Here is a 22,270-nt window from a genome sequence, read left to right as displayed (position 1 = left end):
TTGGTAACGTCTTGTTCTCATTCATTCTCATATTCTCCCCTCTCCCTCACAAATGTAAAGCCTCAAGCAAAATAGCTAGTATTCAATCACCGAACTACTCAATCAAGTCCAAGAAATCAACTAAAAAGATGTACATAACTGGTAGTATTGCACCGTTGTGATTTCTCTAAGGGCAAATTCTCCAACTTTCCCATAAGACCAATTTAGAGCCATTCAGTGCAGAGTATAGACCTTAACATTACCTTGCTCGTGTTAGCCATCTTAATAAAAATGAAATCTATGGTAGTCTAAACCAACCTCATGACGATGAAAACAAACAAACACAGAATTAAGTAAGAATTAAAGTCATAAAATATACATTTTATGTTTATCTTCAGTGGTACTATGGATCTTCTAAACGTTTTGCACTATTCACAGTTACACTAATTAACGCCAGGTACATACAAAGACTAAGCAAACTTGGTTCTTTATATATAAATTACTCACGTCCAAGTGACCAACATTTAACTCCTTCCCAGTTTCACTCCTACAATATCCCTTTCCTTTTTTATGGAAGGACCCTCTGCTCCCAAAACCCCTCCACACCCACTCCTCCCTGCCAGCCTTCCTACTGCCTTACCTTAATGAAGGGTCCCAATGAAGTCTTTTGAAGTAAGAATGGAAACAGTTAGGGTGAAAGGGTAGGAGGAAAGGATGGTAAATCTAGGGACCCTGAGCCCTCCCTCCTAACTATGGTCCCTCCCTCGTGCCCCAGCCGAATTACTTCTAGCTTCTATCTCACATTGTAGTAACACTGAGGCCCTGCCCTGCTCCTATGATAGCCTAACCCCCAAATACTCTGAGACTACAATTGCCTCAATATGTAGCCTAAGAACAACCATTTGTATCTCTGGGCACATCATCATCTTTTGCTACGTAATTTAGGTTTAAAAGAGAAAGGAGGGGGCTTCCCTGGTGGCGCAGTGGTTGAGAGTCCACCTACCGATTCAGGGGACACGGGTTCGTGCCCCAGTCCAGGAGGATCCCACGTGCCGTGGAGCAGCTGGGCCCGTGAGCCATGGCCACTGAGCCTGCGCGTCTGGAGCCTGTGCTCCGCAACAGGAGAGGCCACAACAGTAAGAGGCCCGCGTACCGCAAAAAAAAAAAAGAGAGAGAGAGAGAAAGGAGGGGTGAAAGCAAAAGAGAGAGAGGTGGAGAGAAGAGTGGAAGGCGTAGAGAAGAAGATTCTTTTTATATCAGGTCCTAACTTTGTTAAAAAAAATTTTTTTTAATTAAAAAAAAAGAACACCTCCCAAATAGATTATACTCAAAAAATTAGGTTATACTTGGGGGTAAGGGGAAGGCTTTGAGACACTTTCTTGTACCACAGTGCGTTTGAACAGAGAAAACTCCTGATCAGAAGCTGTGCCTAAGAGCTGGATGCAGAAGTCACAGGTCACTCCTGGGACCAGCAGGAAGGCCAAAGGGAACAGGCCCAGAATGACCTCTTCTAGCTCTAAATTCCATGACCATGACCCACCTGCAATGCGGACAAGGAAATGAGAAGAGAAGGCTTCTAGAAGAGCCCAAATTGATATCATAAGGTTTGAAGAGTGAAGCATGTGTTCTCAATTCATGAGAAAACTTTACAGGCCTTCCCTGGCCAATGTACATGTCTCGGTTACGAAGTCTGGTCATCTGGATCCCATGCACAGCTGCTGATAATGTGACAGCAAAAAATAGGATAAAAGAAAACTTAAATTTAAAAACCATAAAAATTAAGCACAAAAACATATCAATGAAATAAATAGCTAAATACCTCAATAAATGTAAATGTCAATATAGTATGACATCCAAGTTAAACTGGACTAAGTTTTTGTTTTGTTTTGTTTTCGTTTTCAGCTTTAATATTTTTTTAATTGAAGTAGAGTTGATTTACACTGCTGTGTTAATTTCTGCTGTACAGCAAAGTGATTCAGTTATACATATATATATATATATATACATTCTTTTTTATATTCTTTTCCATTATGGTTTATTACAGGGTATTGAATATAGTTCCCTGTGCTCTACAGTAGGACCTTGTTGTTTATCCATTCTATATATACTAGCTTGCATCTGCTGACCCCAAACTCCCAATTCATCCCTCCCCCACTCCCTCCCCCTTGGCAACCACCAGTCTGTTCTCTATTGGACTAAGCTATTTTTAAAAGATGAAATTATATACATTATACTTTCCTTGAGAAAATATAAGTGAAAAAGCTTTAGAAATTTTGACATCCAAAAGGTTAAGAAGTTTTAAAAATGGCTACACAGAATAGTTTTCACCTATGTAGAAAAATTAATTACTGTAAGGACTCATTTCTCGGACACTACAGACGGCTGACGTTTACTGTAGTCAATTTCACTTTGACTTTTAGAATAGGTATATTGGTCCTACTTTAATAGAATTCAAATGAGTAATTTCTGTACACCATCAGGAAAAAAATTTATTAAAAAAATAAAACACAAGGTCAAACTAAAACTTAAGACTTAAAACAATGTTTCAACTTAGAATAAATTTGTGGATTTATTCATAGAGCAATACTCTAGGGTCACTTTTGAACTTTCGTATAAAGCATCAAGAGTAAGAAAAAGGCACCAAATTCAAAACATTTCAATATTACAACCATTTTCACAGCATATTGTCAAACTTTCTCTTGCTGATATTCCTAATAATTTTTCAACAAATTTTTATCGAACACCAAGCCTCCAGCTAGGCATTGTTTCAGGGACTAAGAATTCAACAGATAAAATCCCTGCCCTCACAAAATTTACCTTCTAATGGGGGAAGATCAACAATACAAAAATTACATAATATGTTAGATCGTGTTCATCTTTTTAGAGAAAAAGAAAGAAGAGGTGAAAAGGAGTCTTGGCAGGAAGGATGGGACTCAGTATTTATTATATAAGCTGGTCAGGGGAAGCCTTCAGGAGAAAATGATACTTGAGTGGTGACCTAACAGAATCACTTGGTTGAGAGTCAGCCAGGAGCATTTCCTGAAGGCTGGATGGGCAGAGGGGTGTGGAATGTGGTGAGATCCGGTGAATGCCTGTAGACCTTGGTTAGAAATTTGACTTTTCCACTGAGTTGAATGGGAAGCCATTGAGGCCTTTTGAGACTAGAAGGGATATTATATGACTCATGTTTCAAAGGATCATCTCTGCCTATGGCAAGGATAGGACAGAAGCAGAGACAGTGGTTAGGAGGCTACAGCCAAAACCCAGGTGAGAAAGGCTAGTGGTTTGGACCAGGATCAAGGGTAATAGCAGTAGAAGTGGTGGTCAAATTTTGGACATATTGTGTAGACAAAGCCAGGAGGATCTGCTTTGGAATTGAATGTGGGAAAGCGGAGCAGGAGAGAGAGAGAAATCAAAGCCGCCAGGATGTAAAGGCAAAGAGCAAAGCCTTACTTATTTCAATAATTAGCATAATTTAATCTTCAATTAAAGTGTAAGAATGTCAAAATTAGGTGTCAATTTTCTCTTCTCTATCACCCACACCTTGTAAATGGTCATTTCTTTCTTTTTTGCAGTGTTGAACGTAGCGTTCTAAGTTGAATGACAATATGATTCTTGAAATCTCGAGTTTCCTGCAAAGCCTGTCATTCTCTTGCCAAAATCAAGTTTTGTTTTGTTTTTTGTGGGCAGCTTCTCTGAATTTCCACTCATTAAAAAAGAATCTTCATCTCAAGCTGGACAGCAGCTCAAGGACTCTGCCTGGCCACTGCTTTGTTAGCTTGCAGTTCACTTCTAAATGCATTTTGAATGTGGTCTGTATCTCAGCAGGAAAGACCGTTCAAACCCACAACACTTAACCACTGTTCTTACCCCTGGGAAGGCTTGGGAAGAGCAGCTCTACCGCTCTTGGGATGAGAGGCCCTGCTTCTCCTCAGTGTGACAGCTGAGCTTTGTTAGGACAGCCCTGAATAACAAAAGAAACTCCCCCCCCCCGGCCAGAGCTCACCAAGGCTCTCTCCCTGAGTCTACAGAAAGGTCCATTACAATACAAATTCAAGAAACTAATCAATGGGAACACAGTGCTTTTTTTTGTTATTTCATTCTTTTCTTTTTTTACTTTCTGTTGAAGATTAACATACACAAAAAAGCACACAAAATGAGTGTTCTGTTCAGTTTTCAAAAATTGAACCTGTATAACCAGCACTCAGAACAAGGAACTGTTACCAGCATCCCATACCCTTCAGGCCCCCTTCCAATTTATTAACCACCATATGACAATCACCTGACTCCTAACACCACAGATGGGTTTTGTCTATCTTTGTACGTTATATAAATAGAATCATACAGTATGTACTCGTTCAGGCCTAGCTTAAGTCACATTGTTTGTGAGGTGAATACACAGTGTTCCATTCAATTTGTAAGTCATTTATTGTCATTGCTGAAAATATCCTATTATGTTTCATCCTCTGGCTGGTGTACATTTAGGTAGTTTACAGTGTGAGGCTATTAGAAATAGTGCTTCTATGAACATTCTTGAACTTATCTTTTGTACATTTCTGTTGGGTATATACACAGGAGTGGATTGCTGGGTCATAGGGTTCAGCCAGATAATGTCAAACAATTTTTTTTAATGGTTGTACCAATTTATATTCCCAATAGTAGTATATGAGAGATGGATTGTTCCACATCCTTGGCAACACTTGGTTCTGAGGGATATTTTTCATTTTAGCCAGAATGCTGTGTCTTTAGTGGTATCTCATTGTGGGAGTTTTTTTTTTTTTTTTGCATGTCCTGATGTCTAAAGAAATTGAATAATTTGCCATATGTTTATCAGTCATTTGGATATATTCTTTCATGAAGTGCCTTTTCAGGACTTTTGCCCATATTTCTATTGGATGTCTGTTTTTTCCTTTTGATTGTAACAGTACTTTATATTTCTGAATACAAATTTCCATGAGTTTCTCCACATGTGTTGATTTAGTCTCTTACTGAGGCATTTTGTTGAGTAAATTCTTATTTTAATGAAGTCCAGTTTTATCAGGCTTTTTTTAATGTTAACATTTCTGAGTTTTTGTTTTGTTTTTTCTAATTAAGAAATCTTTGACTGCACAGGATCATAAAGATATTCACCTATTCTCCTAAGAGCTTTTTCATTTTCTCTCTCACAATTAGATCTGCAATCCTCCTGGAACTGACATGTGTTTTACGGGTTAACATTATTTTCTGTGGTACCCAACTAAAACAGCATCATTTATGGAAAAGTCCATCTTGTCGTCTCTGAATTACAAAGTCACCTTTGTCCTGAATCAAATGACCAACAGATATATTTCTGTACTTTTTATTCTGCTCCATTGGTCTATATGTCCATCTTTATACCAATACAATGTTCTAATTCCTACAGCCCTGTGACACATCTTGCCTGTAACACATGTGATAATTAAGTCCTCTAGCTTTATTCATCTTCAAGACTGTAAGGCCAAGAAGAGCCAAGGCAATCAATTAACATGGTATGTGCTTCTATTTGTTTGGATCTTCTTTAATTTCTCTAAATATTTTGTTATTTTTCTGAATAAAGTTTCTCAACACACATCACTCCATTTCTTCCTAGGTGTTTGATTTTTTTGATGCTTTTTAAAATATTAACAATTTCTGAATTAATAATATTTCAAATATTATTTCCATTATTATCAATTTCAATTATTATCAATTTCTGTGGCTGGTATATAAAAATACAGTTGATTATTGTATACTGACCTTGTTTCCAGGGGCCTTGGTAAACTCATTTAATTCTAATAATCTGCCTGTAGATTCTACTGATCTTTCTTATATACACGTCATGCTATCTACGGATAAGTTTTATTTCTTCCTTTTGAATCCATATGATTGTCATGTCTCTTGCCTTTAAGTATGAGAGCATCCTGGAGACTTCCCTGGTGGTCCAGTGGGTAAGACTCTGCACTTCCAAGGCAGGGGGCAGGGGTTCCATCCCTGGTTGGGGAACTAAGATCCCACATGCCGCGCAGCGCAGCCCAAAAAATTAAAAAAAAAAACAAAAGCAGTATAAGCATCCTGTTGCAGTCCTGATCTCAAGGGGAAAACTGTCAAAATTTCACTGGGAAATATTTCAGCCACAGGCTTTCTGTAGCTACTCGGGAACTACAAGATAACCTATTCTTTATCAGATTAAATCTTGTTTATAAAACAAGATAAACGTACTCTTTATCAAGTTAATAGAATTCCCTTTCATTTCTAGGTTGCTAAGAAATTTTAACCATGAACGGATACTGACTTTTAACAAACGTTTTTATTAAAATAATAAGATAAGATTGCTTTTGCCATTTTCTGTTCAAGTAGGGAATTGTAGCAACCCCTTTGTGAACGTTTGTGATCATCGAACACCCCTTGCATATTTGGAATAAACCCTCATGTTGGCCTTTTCATATTGCTGGGTTTGACTTTCCAATATTTTGTTTCTGATTCTCCCATCTTTGTTCATAAGAAAAATGTGTCTATAATTTTGCTTTATGTACAATCCTAAACGGGTATGATATGAAGATTATGCTGGCCATATAAAAAGAATTTAGAAGTTTTCCCTCTGGTTCTACTGTCTGTGAAAGTTTGCTTAAGAATTGTGTTTTACAACACTGTAAATCAACTATACTTCAATCAAAAAACAAAAACAAAAAAAACCGTGTTTAAAGAATTCATTAGTAAAGCCATATGGGCCTAGGGCTTGCCCCATACATGCTTGATAAAAATGGCTTAAATTTCTTTGATCGCTGACAACTCTGGTTTCCGAATTCCTCTTTTAATAATTTTGAAAAATTTGTATTTTCCTAGGAATTTGTCCATTTCACCCAAAACTTAATTGTAAAATTATTCATAATACCCTCTTATTACCTTTCTAATGTCTGTAGACTCTGCTGTGATTTCCCCTTCTTTAGGGGGATAATTGTCATTTGTGTTTGACCTATTTTTTTCATTAGTCTTGTTAAAGATTTACCAAATGTATTACTCAAATAGTCTTGTTAAAAGTTTATCAAGTATGTTAATCTTTTCAAAGATCTAAAATTTACTTTATTAAATATCTCTATTATATATTTTCTGTTCACTGATTTCCACTCTTTATTACTTCATTTCTTTTATTTTTCTCTAGGTTTGATCTTCTTTCTGGAGATGGAAACTCAGATTGTTAATTTTTTTGTTATTATTTTTGTTTCCTAAATAAATGTATTTACAGCTATAAAGTTCCCTCTAAGCATGACTTTAGCTAAATCCTTACACTTTATTTTTTTTAATCCTTACACTTTTTTTTTTTTTAGAATATTTATTTATTTATTTATGGCTGTGTTGGGTCTTCATTTCTGTGCAAGGGCTTTCTCCAGTTGTGGCAAGCGGGGGCCACTCTTCATCACGGTGCGCGGGCCTCTGACTATTGCGGCCTCTCTTGTTGCGGAGCACAGGCTCCAGACGCACAGGCTCACTAGTTGTGGCTCACGGGCCTAGTTGCTCCGCGGCATGTGGGATCTTCCCAGACCAGGCTCGAACCTGTGTCCCTTGCACTGGCAGGCAGATTCTCAACCACTGCGCCACCAGGGAAGCCCTAATCCTTACACTTTTGATAGGTAGTATCTTCATAACTATTCAGTTCAGTATCTTCTCTAATTTCTGTTGCAATTTCTTTTACAACCCATGGTTATTTAAACACAAATTATTTGGTTTGTAGGAAATTGGGGCTTTTCTGGTTGTCTTTTTTTTTTTTTTCCCTCAATTTCTAACTGAATTCTACTGTTGTCAGAGAACACTCTCTAAATGATTTCAAACTCTGAAATTTGTTAAGGTTATATTTATGTCCCAGCATCTGGTCAATTTTGACAAATGTTCTATATTCAAATGAAAAGAATGATTTCTTGAATAGCTGGGTGTGCAGTCAGCACAAGTTTACTGACTCTTCGGATGTTGTCTTCTTGCTTGATCAGTCTTTAAGAGGGGTGTCAAAGTCTCCCACTCTGATTGTGGATATGTGTATCTCCTTTAAGTTTTGTGTTTTGCTTGTTTTGCTTTATGCATTTTGAAGATATGCTATTAAGGACATACAGATTTAAGGTTGTGACATCTTCATGATAGACTAATCCCTTTAGCATTACGAAATGTTTCTCTTTATTTCTAGTAATGCTCCTTGCCTTAAAGCTGTATTTGAAATTACTGATAGTATAACTATACCAACTTTATTTTTCCACCCCTTTCTAACTTTTCCGTGTCCTTATATTTAAAGTATGTCTCTTTTAATCTGCATGTTTGTCAGTATCATTTTTTTAATGAAGTCTGACAATCTTAGGCTTTTACTAGGATTATTTAATTAATCTGTATTCAATCTAATTACATATATACCTGGATTTTTATCTGTCATCTCACTATCTGTTTTCTACTGACACACCTGTTTTTTGTACATACTTTTCTTTCTTTCTTTTGGTCTAACCAAATATTTCTATTAATCTACAGTTCCCTTTTTAACTTGCTAGATATATACTTTCACTATTATTTCAGCTGTCACTCTAGAGATTAGAACATGCATCCTTGACTTATTATAATCTAATACAAACTTTACACTAACAATCCTAGAATAACAGAATGTTTTAACTCCATGTAAGCCTATCCTGACTTTCTCCTAGGATCATTTTCCCCTCTGCCTAAAGAATTCCCTTGTAGTATTTCTTTTAGTGAAAATACATTGGTGGTAAATTCTCTCAATTTCCATTTGCCTAAAGTATTTACTTCACTTTAATTTTAAAAGGATGTTTTCTCTAGGTATAGAATTCTAGGTTGGCATCTCCGGCAATTTAAGATGCCATTCCATTGTGTGCGTAGGTGTGGTTTTCTTTGAATATATCCTTCTCAGAGGTCCACAAAGCATTCTGAATATAAGAGTTGGTTCTGAAATTTTCATGAGAAATATTTTTAGATATTGTTTCTGACCAATTCATTCTTTCTCCTCCTTCTATATTCAAATCGTATATAGGACAGCTCCTTTGACCAGATCCCAAATGTTTTTCATGCTCTTTTCTGTTTTAGTCTATTTTTTTCTTCCCTGTGCTTCAGTTTGGACATATTAACTTGCCTTCTAGTTCATTAATCATATCATCTACTAAGGCTAATATGTTTTTAAAAACAGCCATTGAGTTCTTATTGTAAAAAAAATGTTTGCTTCCACGTTTGATATATACACACACACACACACACACACACACACACACTCCAATTCTCTAGAATAATTCTCCACCTTCTTACCACTTTTGTCCCTTTTTTCTCTATGTTCCTAAACATAATAATCTTAAAGTCCTTGTCTGCTAACTCCGATATCTGGATCACCTGAGTTTCTGCTTTCATTGGTTTGTTTTCTCTTGTTTTTGGTCAAATGGTCCTGTCTCTTTATATACTTAGTAACTTTTTTACTGAATGCTGATTGATAAGAGGTTCCTTGCCCTGCTGGTTGGATAGAGCAGAAGGTAAATTACATTAATTCCATAAGGAACTGAGAGGGGTAGAGGCTGCATGTGGGTTTGGGAAGATGTAATCTATTCTGATTTGCCTCTAATCAAAGACCTGACTCCACAGCTCTCAACTGAGAGTATGATTGGGCTTTGTCATTTCAGCCTCAAGTGATGGCTTGGCTTTTCAGATATGTTCTGCTTAGCTCCCATCATACACAGCTTTAGAATTTGGCAAATATTGATATTTTGAGAGAGAGAGACCAACTGTGTGTTTAAGACCCTTCAAGTTTCCAATTCTGTGCTTCCAGCCCCATGAAACCAGGGTTCTATACACCTGGATTCTCAGCTTCTAGTGGAGACTCACTGGTGTCCCCAAGTAAAGAGTAGCTGCAGGTAAGTGTAAATTTACCACTCATTTCAGGCCTTTCCACTCTCATCACTGGTGTTCTTAAGCCACTCCACCCCTACCCACACCCCCAGGCCCCAGGGTAGTTCTCTGTCTCCTAAGCACCTTAAAACTCGAGAATTTCTGTTCTACTTTCCAGTGGCTTCCAGCCAGCTTAGGTCTTTAATATCGGGTTCAGAACTGAGTAGATAAACTGACTACGGATTTTAGGCCCGTAGGTCTCCAATTTTGTAGCTCCCCTGAGCAATGATCAAAAACCCTGCTGCTTGGATGGACACGGATGGTATTATGCTTAGTGAAATAAATCAGATAGAGAAAGACAAATACTGTATGGTATCACTTACATGTGGAATCTAGAAAATACAACAAACTAGTGAATATAACAAAAAAGAAACAGATTCACAGATATAGAGAACAAACTAGTGGTTACCAACAGGGAGAGGGAAGGAGGGAAGGGCAAGATAGGGGTGAAGGATTAAGAAGTACAAACGACTATGTATAAAATAAATAAGCTACAAGGATATATTGTACAGCGCAGGGAATAAAGCCAATATTTTATAACTTTAAATGGTATATGAACAATAAAATTTTGAATCACTGTGTTGTATACCTGCAACTAATATAATATTGTAAATCAACTATACCTCAATAAAAAAATAATTGGAATAAAAACCACTGCTGCTCTCTCTGTCCCCAAGCAACTGTTCAGGCTTATAACTTTCAAACAATGCTTCAAAGCTTAAGAAAAAGTACGACTATATTCCACAGTCCTTTTACTATGCACAGTACGCTAATACATATGTTAAATAAATTATTTTTAACTTTTTTTTTTTAAGAAGATGTTGGGGGTAGGAGTTTATTTATTTATTTTTGCTGTGTTGGGTCTTCATTTCTGTGCGAGGGCTTTCTCTAGTTGTGGCGAGCGGGGGACACTCTTCATCGCGGTGCGCGGGCCTCTCACTATCGCGGCCTCTCTTGTTGCGGAGCACAGGCTCCAGACGCGCACGGGCCTAGTTGCTCCGCGGCATGTGGGATCCTCCCAGACCAGGGCCCGAACCCGTGTCCCCTGCATTAGCAGGCAGATTCTCAACCACTGCACCACCAGGGAAGCCCTATTTTTACCTTTAATAGGCTTTTCATGATTAGGTATTCCAAAAGATGCATTTTGGTGTTGAGTTTAACATGTAATGAATAAAGCTGAGGGATCTAATTTTGTCATAAGACAAAAATAACCAATAAAACACAGCACTAACTGAAAGAGATAATAAACATAAATCTTGAATACTATAGAATTCAAGAAGATAAAGAAAAGCTGAATCATAGTTAAACAAACAAACAAAAAATCCCATTTTTAATACCAGTGTTTGCCTATAGGGCCCTAGAAGATGCCAAGTATCAAAAATGTTCTCTTTTGATACATGAAAAGAAAACCAAAGATGTACCATGATCAACAATGAAGAGAGGCACAAATATACCCAAAGTAATCAAGAAATGACAAACTGGCTTTCACTGACATAACCGGAGGGTCATCAGCTAGAAAAATAACATGATGAAAGCACCCCAACAGGAAACTAAACTAGTGATGCGAACAAGTCAGAGGTTTGCTGCATCACTTTCTCATTCAGGAGAGGCTTTTGGTCTCCTCTTTCATCTTCACCAGTCATACAGAGCCCTAAGGAACAGGGTCTACATTCCAGGATCATATAAAGATGCTACCAGTAGATTTAATAAAGGGTGAGGGCAGGCAGGTGCCCATAGAAACAAACTGATATAAATACAAGTAATTTCCCACTTCCTTCTTCCTCTACTTCTCCTCACTTTACTTTCATGGTTACCAACTGCTGGATTATTATTTTTGTGTTTTACCATAAGCTGCTACAAATTTTTTCGAATGTATATAAATACGAGTACTTGTCCTGACCATACATCAGTACCCTCCACTGCACCATGACAAAGCATCGTATCCTCACGCAAAAGCACAATGCACATTATGAATACAAACCCCAAGTAGGGGAGACATGGTGCAGACAAGAATCCTGCTCTTGGGCAAAGGCTATCAGTCCCAGTTTAACCATAATTTGGAACATCTGGCTATTCGAAAGGAAACACAATGTCTGACTTGATTTGAAAATGCCTGCAAAAAGCGTTATTGCATGCAGTTATAAATAGTTCAACCTAAAACACTGCTCTTAATTATGGAAACTACGAACATAAGGACTTAGAATATTGTTGAAACCATTTGTAACCATCTCAAGCGTTTAGACAGTGTCCAGTAAGTCTACAGAACATTTACTATAACAAATCTTAAATCTTCCTCTAAATTATGAGGATCTTTACCTAAAACACCCTATGCTACACAGCAGAAACTGCAGGTTATTTTTATGTAATAACCTAAGAAACAGCCTGTAAAAGCTACAAAAATGCCAAAGCTCTTGAAGATAATAAATGTGCGATACTCTAGGTCTTATGGCTCATTTGCTGTAAAAATAGATCAAGGAAAAGTACATGCAATGTTACCTAAACTTTAGTAGATAAGACCATCACATACACAAAAAACAACTTAACTTTCCTTATGTACCAGTTTGGTAATAGATGCACTTCAATTTACCTAGACACTAATATGAAAGGTATCAGCTATAGCCAAGTAAATGAGAACCAAACTATATTCTTGAGAGGGGACTATGTGAATCCTATTAATAGTAAGAAAAAGACCAATCTAAACAGGCCAAAGTTCAAGAGACGATTTAGATAGAAAAGTGTAAATCAGAGCAGCCAGAATCCCCCAACGTAACATGAAACTGTGATTCACAGTATTTTTTAAAAAACAATCCATCTCCATCTCTTTTGGAGAAGGGACAAATGAGAATTCAGCCTAATTATTTAGCTGGCTATATTCAACCTAGCTTATTGAACCATAACCAATAAGAAGTTTAAAAACACAGGTGATTTCAACATCCCTGATATACTCTCATCTCCATTGGTGCCTTATTCACACAAGTCAACACGAGCTGGCTGCATGAAGGACAGAGAGTTGTAATATTTTAAACAGAGAACTATGGGAGGAAAAAAACCTGAAGTGATTTGTTTCCTTGAGCATTAAGCTCATACATTTCTTTCAGGGTGTAAATTTTAAAGTTTTCGTATCAGTGGAAAAGCCTGATGAAGCTCACAATCTTATAACAATTCTTCGCAAAGAGCCAACAAATTTGGCCCCAGATTTTGAGGAAGTGACACTATCAACACTATATTCATACCTTGCAAACTGTATCCACATCCCAAGGTATTATAGTCCTCAGATCAATGACCTCACAAGACACTCCAAGCTTCTCGTGAGCCATGGAAGCCACCTCTCGGATCACATGAACCTGAAATAAAAAGGGAAATATGCAGAGGATGACTAAAGAAAAAAAGTTAGTTGAATTCTGACATCCTTAATAGAGACGGTGTTTAAAGTTAGAGGAACTGATTTGCAAGAAGAATTTCTTTTAGACATGTTGAACACCATATTCCAACCAAATAATCAAATATAGATGTCTAGAAAACAGCTGGAAAGAGGTTCTTTGAGAAAAGGAGAGCAGTCATTGCCAGAGATACTGATTCCAAAGATATCAACACATAGAAGGTTAATAAAGTCACAGGAGTAGGTTGAGTTTCTAGAAAAAGTATACAGAAGGAGAAGTAAAGGGCAAAAATCATGGGACCCTGTACATGACCAACATTTAAGAGGAAAGTAGAGGAAGAGGAGCTGAAGAAAAAGAGGAAGAGGGAGAGAAGGAGGAGGAAGAGGAAGAGAGAGAAGGAGAAGGAGTAGGAGGGAGGGGTAGGGTGAGGCGGGAGGAGAAGAAGAGGAGGAAGGGGAAGAAGAAGAAGGAGGAGAAGAAGAAGAAGCAGAAGAAGAAGAAGGAGAAGAAGAAGAAGAAGAAGAGGAGGAGGAAGAGGAAGAAGGAGGAGGAGGAGGAGGAGAAGAAGAAGAGGAAGAGGAAGAAGAAGAAGAAGAAGAAGAGGAGGAAGAGGAAGGAGAAGAAGAAGAAGAGGAGGAAGAGGAAGAAGAAGGAGAAGAAGAGGAAGAAGAGGAGGAAGAAGAGGAAGAAGATGAAGAAGAAGGAGAAGGAAAAGGAGAAGAGGAATAGGAAGAGGAAGAAGAAGAAGAGGAAGAAGAAGGAGGAGGAGAAGAAGAAGGAGAAGGAGAACAGTTAAAAGAAACAGAAAGAAAATCAGAAGACAATATATCCAGAAGCTAAAGAAAGGTTTCATAGAGATAGTAGCCAGCCAGTGTCACATACCATAACAATATGAGGTAAGGACTGGATTTAGCAATTAGAAGATTAGCAATGTTAGCAGAAATAGTTTTAACTACTGGGAACAGAACTCATAAGGTAAATGAGTTAAAAAAAAAATAATAACATAAGGAAGTGAAGGAATTAAATACAGGTAGTAGGAAATAGTTGTTTAAGTTTAGTGATAAAAGAAAGGAGGGAGATACACTGTTATTTAAGGGGAAAGTAGGATAGAGAAAAGGTATTTTTAAAATAGATAAGAGAGACACACTTTTTTATTTTATTTTTTTAACATCTTTATTGGAGTATAATTGCTTTACAATGTTATGTTAGTTTCTGCTGTATAACAAAGTGAATCAGCTATACGTATACATACATTGCCATATCCCCTCCCTGTTGCGTCTCCCTCCCACCCTCCCTATCCCAGCCCTCTAGGTGGTCACAAAGCACCGAGCTGATCTCCCTGTGTGAAGCAGCTGCTTCCCACTAGCTATCTATTTTACATTTGGTAGGACACACTTTTTTTAATAAGAGGGACATGGAAAGGAGAAACTGTAGATGCAGGAGAGAGGGACCAGTTAATGAATGACAGTCCTGGAGAAGAAGAAATGGAATACATTCTGAAACAGATTTGGAGAAGTAACTGTGAATAACAGACACTTCTTGGAAGACAAAAGGGCTAGAGGCAAGGATTGGCAGCAGAAGTGGTAAGTGTGAAGGAAAAGCGAGCTGGGGGAATTAGTGTCTAATACACTCTAACTTCCCTATTAAAAAGGAAGACAAGGACACATGCTGAGAGTGGGACACATGCTGAGTCTTTTTTTTCTTCCTTTAAAAATTTTTATTGGAATATAGTTGATTTGAGAGTGGGCTTTTTAAAAGGGACTCAAGGAGAGCAGAAAAGTTTTGCAAAAACCACTGTGGGCACCATCATCGGATGTGACTCTCCAGGCAGTATGATTATCCCACTGGAGGTGAGAAACTGCAAAGACTACAGATCTCCAAGCCAAAAATCAAATGGAGAAGAGTGTAGGAGGTTGTAGGATTGTAAATGATTTTCATTATCTTCTTTATATTATGTGGTGTTAAATTTTCTAAAATAAGCAAGTATTTCTTTTACACAGAAAAAAGAAAAACTGACCATTTCTTTAAAAGAAGGACAGACAGAAGTCTATGGCTAGAGAAAGAGTCCTGAGCTTAAAAGTCTGAAAGCAGAGTGATATAATAATAAGCTCTGGGGAAAACTGAAATAGATCTTCAGTTCAATTGATAAGATAAAGGTATGGAATAGTGAGGCTGGACCACTGGTGGGTCCATGTAGCCAGCAAAGTAATCATGAGAGATGGCAGCAGAGGGGATGAAAAACATCATTAATCATTGGGGAAATGCAAATCAAAACCACAGTGAGATACTACCTCACACCTGTCAGCATGGCTATCACCGAAAAGAGCACAAATAACAAATGTTGGCAAGGATGTGGAGAAAAGGAATCCTCCTACACTGTTGGTGGGAGTGTAAATAGGTGCAGCCACTGTGGAAAACAGTATGGAGGTTTTGTAAAAGACTAAAAATAGAGCTACCACATGACCCAGCAATTCCACTCCTGGGTATATGTCCAAAAACAGAAACAAAAACACTAACTGGAAAAGATACATGCACCCCAACGTTCATAGCAGCATTATTTACAAGTGCCAAGGTATGGAAGCAAACTAAGTGTCCATCAACAGATGAATGGATAAAGAATATGTGGTGTATACATACACACACACACACACACACACACACACACACACTGGAATACTACTCAGCCATAAAAAAGAATGAAACTTTGCCATGTGCAGCAAAATGGATAGACTTGGAGGACATTATGCAAAGTGAAATAAGTCAGAAAGAAAAAGACAAATACTGTAGGATATCACTTATATGTGGAATCTAAAAAATACAACAAACCAGTGAATAAAACAAAAAGGAAGAAGACTCACAGATACAGAGAACAAACTAGTGGTTACCAGTGGGGAAAGGGAAGGGAAGAGGGGCAATAAAAGGATGGGGGATAAATAAAGGAGGGCTTATAATGGGATTATATGAAATCATGTGTGTGAAAGTTTTGTAAACTGTAAAAGCACTACAGAATGTAAAGAATCTTCCATTCAGTAAAATAATAACAATGGCAAAAAAAAAAATAAGAAGATGGTATGTCAAAAGCAGCAACAAGTAGTGAGGATACGTAATGTGTGCTTCAAAAGAACGTGTCCTTAATACGTTTTTGTAAACTCTCTACATATTTTTAATGGCTTCACCATATGCATGGAAATTTTAATACAACTGAAAAGGCATCTCAACTTCAGTCAGAAATCAGTACCAGATACAGATGTAGCATCAAACAAGACTTAAATTCGCGATATAAGGAAGACATTTTCTATGCTTCATAGAATCAGAATTAAAACTGAGGGCTTCCAAACACAAGATGGACATTACCAGTTGCTATAACGGTTACTGACCTGAGTGCCCCAGGCAACTAGAGTGACATCACTCCCTTCTTGGATGACTTCGGCCTGGGACAGTGGGATGTTGTATGGTTCTATGGGAACCTGCTCCACTGAATACAAAACAAGGAAAAAAATGCAAGGTTAATTATTTTTTCACATGTGACATTTGTGCATAAAAGAATATAAGAACCTCATTGTGGCAAAGCTTTATTGTGTTTATTCTTCCCCCAAATTCCATAAGTTATTTTTAAAAGAAATAGCATTCATTATATGACATTACTACACAGATGAAAAACTACCATCAAATCAGCTATCTTGGAACAGAAAAAAGACTTCAGGAAAAAACTAAGAAAATCTTAATAATCTTGGGCATTAGACAATAATAATGTAACAACACTGGTTCATTAACTGTAACAAGTGTACCATACTAACATAAGACGTTAATAAAAGAGGTTCTTATAGTACCATAGTATTTACTATCGAAAAAAACTGGGGTATAATGGACCTGTGCAGTTCAAACATAGACATATGTAAATCTTGTTTTCTTTCCACAAATATAATCACGCTGCACACATTATTTAGAACCCTTCTATAATCTCCTTTCTCCACTTAGCAATACATCTTGGTCATGTTTTCATATCAAAAGTATAGTTTTTTAAATCATATTTGTAAGTAAAAACGATCACATTTAATGGTGCTGTTATCAGTGATATGGTAGAAAATTTTATTCCTTGTATTTTTGTGTATTTCCAATCCAATGACCTTTCTATAACCAGTGCCAGCGGGAGATGAATAAGCTTTAAGTCATGTATATGTTTAAATAAAATAAAATTAATTAAGTAACAAAATGGTAAAACCTATAAAACTACTTTTGTGGGTAAACCTAAACACAGATGACAATTAAGCCAAGAAACCTGACACATAGCTGTTAGAAAACATATAAGGGGCTTCCCTGGTGGTCCAGTGGAAACAACAACAAAAACAAAAATGTACAGTCTAACCTCAAGAAAACATTAAAAACATTTTTTTAAAGTTTTTTTGTGTAGCACACAAACTATGTTGAGTCAGATACTTCCAACTATCTAAACCAGGAGTGGGCAAGTCAACTTTTGTAAACAATGTTTTATTGGCATACAACCTCATCCGTTCATTTACATATTATCTGTGGCTGTCCTTGCCCTTCAACAGCAGAGCTGAGTAGTTGTAAGAGACAGCATAGCCTATAAACCTAAAATATTTACTATCTGTCCCTTTACAGAAAATGTTTCCCAACCTCAATTCTAAACAGTGCATTCAGAGGTTAATTCCAGCCCGTTCACTGATGGCTGAAATCCAGTATTAGATGGATGGATGGATGGACCAATAGATATATGGATGGATGGACAAAGGAACTGACAAATAGGAAGACAGACATATTCAACTGGAATAACACATTTTACTTAGCAGTTCTCAGCTGCTAAACCAAAGTGATGGTCAAGAACAACGCTGATAGCAAGCATGCCAAATGTAGCACGCATGCTCTTCGCAAGTCTTTCTCCAAGCAGCAAGATCTGCACACTGAAAGACAAGGCTTGAAGCCGGTACACACTCCGCCTTGCTTGTGAGTCAGTGGCCACCATTCAGGAGGCTTGTCGTTCCTGCCTTGTGTTATAAATCAGTTGCCAGCTGGTAATTAGCAAACCCCTGGAACACATCGCTCTAAGGGCTGGTGCACCGAAAGAAATGGCTTGGCATCTTGGCCCACATCCTTTGAAAAACTGTCAGTGAGTGAGTAACTGCTTCATTGTATTCAATAAATTACCCAGAATAAGAAGACGTCACTACCTTAATAATTAATTAAGGGACAACATGGCCAACAAAGCTAGTCCTCCACAAAAAAAAAGCATGCCAAGAACGAGATTCAAGAAGAGTCTTATATTTAAACGAACCCAAAATATCACTCCGTAGCTTTGCATAAATTTAATCCTGAGAGGAGGAAAATAAAAGTACCATTTTATGGATTAACGACCTAAACGTAAGACTGGAAAACATAAAGCTTCCAGAAGAGAACATAGGCCAAACACTCTTTGACATAAATCAGAATATTTTCTTGGATCTGTCTCCTCAGGCAAAAGAAATAAAAGCAAAAATAAACAGATGAGACCTAATTAAATTAAAAGCTTTTGCACAGCAGAGGAAACCACTGACAAAATGAAAAGAAAATTTACTAAATGGAAGAAAATATTTGCAAATAATATGACCAATAAGGGGTTAATATCCAAAATATATAAACAGCTCATACAACTCAATAACAAAAGAAAACCAACTGATTAAAAAATGGGCAGAAGACCTGAATAGACATGTTTCCAAAGAAGATATACAGATGGGCAACAGGCACATGAAAAGATGCCCAACATTGCTAATCATCAGGGATATACAAGTCAAAACCACAATGAGATATCACCACACACCTGTCAGAATAGCTATCGTCAAAAAGAACACAAATAACAAATACTGGCAAGGATGTGGAGAGAAGGGAACCCTTCTACACTGTTGGTGGGAATGTAAACTGGTACAGCCACTATGGAAAACAGTACGGAGGTTTTGCAAAAGACTAAAAATAGAACTACCATATGACCCAGCAATTCCACTCCTGGGTCTATATCCAGAAACACCCAAACAAACAAAAACACTAATTTGAAAAGACAGAAGAGATACATGCACCCCAATGTTCATAGCAGAATTATTTATAATTGCCAAGATATGGAAGTAACTTAAGACTTCATCAACAGATGAATGGATAAAAAATACTATGGTATATATATACACAATGGAATACTACTCAGCCATAAAAAATAATGAAATTTTGCCATTTGTAGCAACATGGATAGACTTGGAGGGCATTGTGCTAAGTGAAATAAGTCAGACAGAGAAAGGCAAATACTGTAGGATATTACTTATATGTGGAATCTAAAAAATACAATAAACTAGTGGATAAAAAAAAAGAAGCAGACTCACCAATAGAGGACAAACTAGTGGTTATCGGGGGGAGAGGGGCAATACGGGGGAAGGGGAAAAAGGGTTATTATGGGATTATATGAAATCGTGTGTGTGAAACTTCTGAAATGTGTAAAGCATTACAGAATTTAAAATAACTTTCATTCAGTTAAAAAAAGTTTAAATAAAAGTCTACAAATAACAAATGCTGGTGAGGGTGTGGAGAAAAGGGAACCCTTGTGCAGTGTTGGTGGGAACGTAAATTAGTGCAGCCACTATGGAAAACAGTACAGAGGCTCCTCAAAAAACTAAAAACAGAACTACCATATAATCCAGCAATTCCATTCCTGGGTTTATATTCAAAGAAAATGAAAAGACTAATTTGAAAAGATACATGCACCCCTATGTTCAGAGCAGCATTTTAATATATGCATTTATTTAAACTTGGCAAACAGGCCACCTAGGGAGCAAGCTCTAATTCCCAGGTACATTTTTGTTTTGTTAACTTAAAAGATATTTATTCCAAGAGCAGCTTATTATCAAATAGTCATTCCTACATCATGTATAATGTTTTATGAAAGAGAGCAGGTAAAAGGAGTTACATAATGAAACTTCAGGAGCTGAAGGGCCTCTGTGCAGTCATAGCACGGATTCCTGTTTTCACAGCAGTGGGGCTCACTGAGCCACTCCATTTTACCACATGCTGATTACATTCTAATCTTAGCACTAATGAGCATCCCATAGAGAAACTCTTCAGCATCAGAGACGTTGAAAAAAATGTGTGGCTTTAAAGAGAGAGAGCTTTCCAAGGCCAAAATAAAAAAGATGTAATTTTTTGCTCAAAAATCAGACAAGATAGATTTTTAAATATATATATTGTAAGTTCCACAGATATGCTTCCTTTGTAATTGCAAATGCACTTATATTCATATTACATAGACACTGACAGACTCATGGCATGAATTAGCTCATGCTTGGCCCCTTTTATTTCCCATTCTCTTCCTCTTTTTCCTTCCAATTCTCTTCTAATTTGTTGTACTGCTTACAAGTCATCTGAAACACATTTTGAAAATACAGCAGAGTGTATAAATTATATATATTTATAATATCAATATATATGTATAATATGTACTATGTATAATATATATTATTCAATAGTCACTGTGTACCCGGCATATGCAGACATCATGCAAGAGGCTAGACTATGAAATGAAAAAGGCAGTTCCTGCCCTTAAGAAGCACACACTCAACTGGGAGTTAAAAAGATGGAAAGATGATCAGCAAACAAATAAAAACATGATGTAGCAGTGAGGACGAACCGTTCTAGGAAAGACAGAGGGAAGCAACAACCTGACTGTAAGATCGAGATGTCTTCACCACCAACAAGGGAACAACTGGTAGGGGTCTTAGAGATGAAGAAGTACTTAACACAAGAGAAAATAAAGGAGGTCTTTCATGTAGAAATAAGAGGTGTGTACAAAGAAATGGGGGTGTGAAATTTGTGTGTGTGTGTATATGTATCTGTGTGTACACATCTATAAACATGTGTAAACACAGATCTATATGATGTTTCAGGTCAAGGTGAATACTGAAACCTTTGAATTATATTCCCAAGCCCCTTGAAAGAACTTTCCAATGCCTTCTGATTTAATATACTAGTAACTGGTGTAGAAAGAATCAGCTAGAGAATAACAACTCACTCTTGATGATTTAAGTTTCCCTGTGAGGCACAGTACTACCGTTACAGAGATAATAGGGTCATTTCTCTGCCCTGGCACTAATCCAAAGTAATGCTCGTTTCCTCATAGATGTCAAGCTCAGTAGGGCTTTATCATGTTTCATTATACATGATGCTGTGATAAAGCATAAATGTTCTTTTTAAAAACAAAGTGTATTTCTAAATTACTTCATGCTGCTTTATTACTAAGAGCAGATTCCACACCTGAGGAAGCCTTGCTGATTGGCCAGAATTTACAGTCTAATGGGGCAAGGTGGGCAAATTCACCCACGGAAGAGCCCAGTCCCAGCCCCGTCTCTGCATCTAATTTGCTGATCTCTGACATCATATTACTTCTGTGCCCCAGGCTCCCACTTGTAAACTGTGGAAAGCAGCCTGTGTCTACCTGCCAAATTACAGGAGCAGACGGAGGACACATTAAGTTCATTGCTATAGATGTTCTTTCAGTCCTTAGGAAGAAAACAGGTTTACAGTTTAAAATAATTCAATGGTTCAGTCATTAAGACTATAAATGTTCACTTCAGGAACATTCTTATTCCTATTACCATTTCCTGTATTTAACCATAAATTAATCTCTATGTTACAATGGTTATTTTACTGAATACTCCTTTCAACTTTGAAGGTACTAACTATGGTCATACTTTTGGGTAATTTTCACTTCTATGCTAACAATTACTTTTAACACTGATGTTAGAGATAAGAATATATGAACAAGAAAACTTAATGCAGTTTCTTCTAGAAATCACTTTAAAATTACTCGCCAAGGAGAGCTTCAAGATGGCGGAAGAGTAAGACGTGGATATCGTCTTCCTCCCCACAGATACACCAGAAATACAACTACACGTGGAACAACTCCTACAGAACACCTACTGAACGCTGGCAGAAGACCTCAGACCTCCCAAAAGGCAAGAAAC

The 22,270-nt window shown here is 37.2% G+C and overlaps 1 protein-coding gene across 3 annotated transcripts in view; it reads right to left on the bottom strand.

The window, feature by feature from the left end:
• The window catches only part of BCKDHB (branched chain keto acid dehydrogenase E1 subunit beta), a 231,325-nt gene that overhangs the window by 131,743 nt on the left and 77,312 nt on the right, over window positions 1-22,270 (bottom strand). For all 3 annotated transcript variants that reach the window (XM_024757453.1, XM_024757455.1, XM_024757454.1), the window contains exons 7-8: window positions 16,655-16,752; window positions 13,131-13,241 (exon numbers count right to left, since the gene is read on the bottom strand). In XM_024757453.1, the coding sequence (XP_024613221.1) occupies window positions 13,131-13,241; window positions 16,655-16,752 (209 nt within the window). The remainder of the gene's footprint in view (window positions 1-13,130; window positions 13,242-16,654; window positions 16,753-22,270) is intronic.

Source organism: Neophocaena asiaeorientalis, unplaced genomic scaffold (genome assembly GCF_003031525.2).
Source record: "Neophocaena asiaeorientalis asiaeorientalis breed wild unplaced genomic scaffold, Neophocaena_asiaeorientalis_V1.1 scaffold253, whole genome shotgun sequence".
NCBI lineage: Eukaryota > Metazoa > Chordata > Mammalia > Artiodactyla > Phocoenidae > Neophocaena > Neophocaena asiaeorientalis.
The sequence above is the reverse complement of the archived record's forward strand: the minus strand, read 5'-3'. Positions and strand labels throughout refer to the sequence as shown.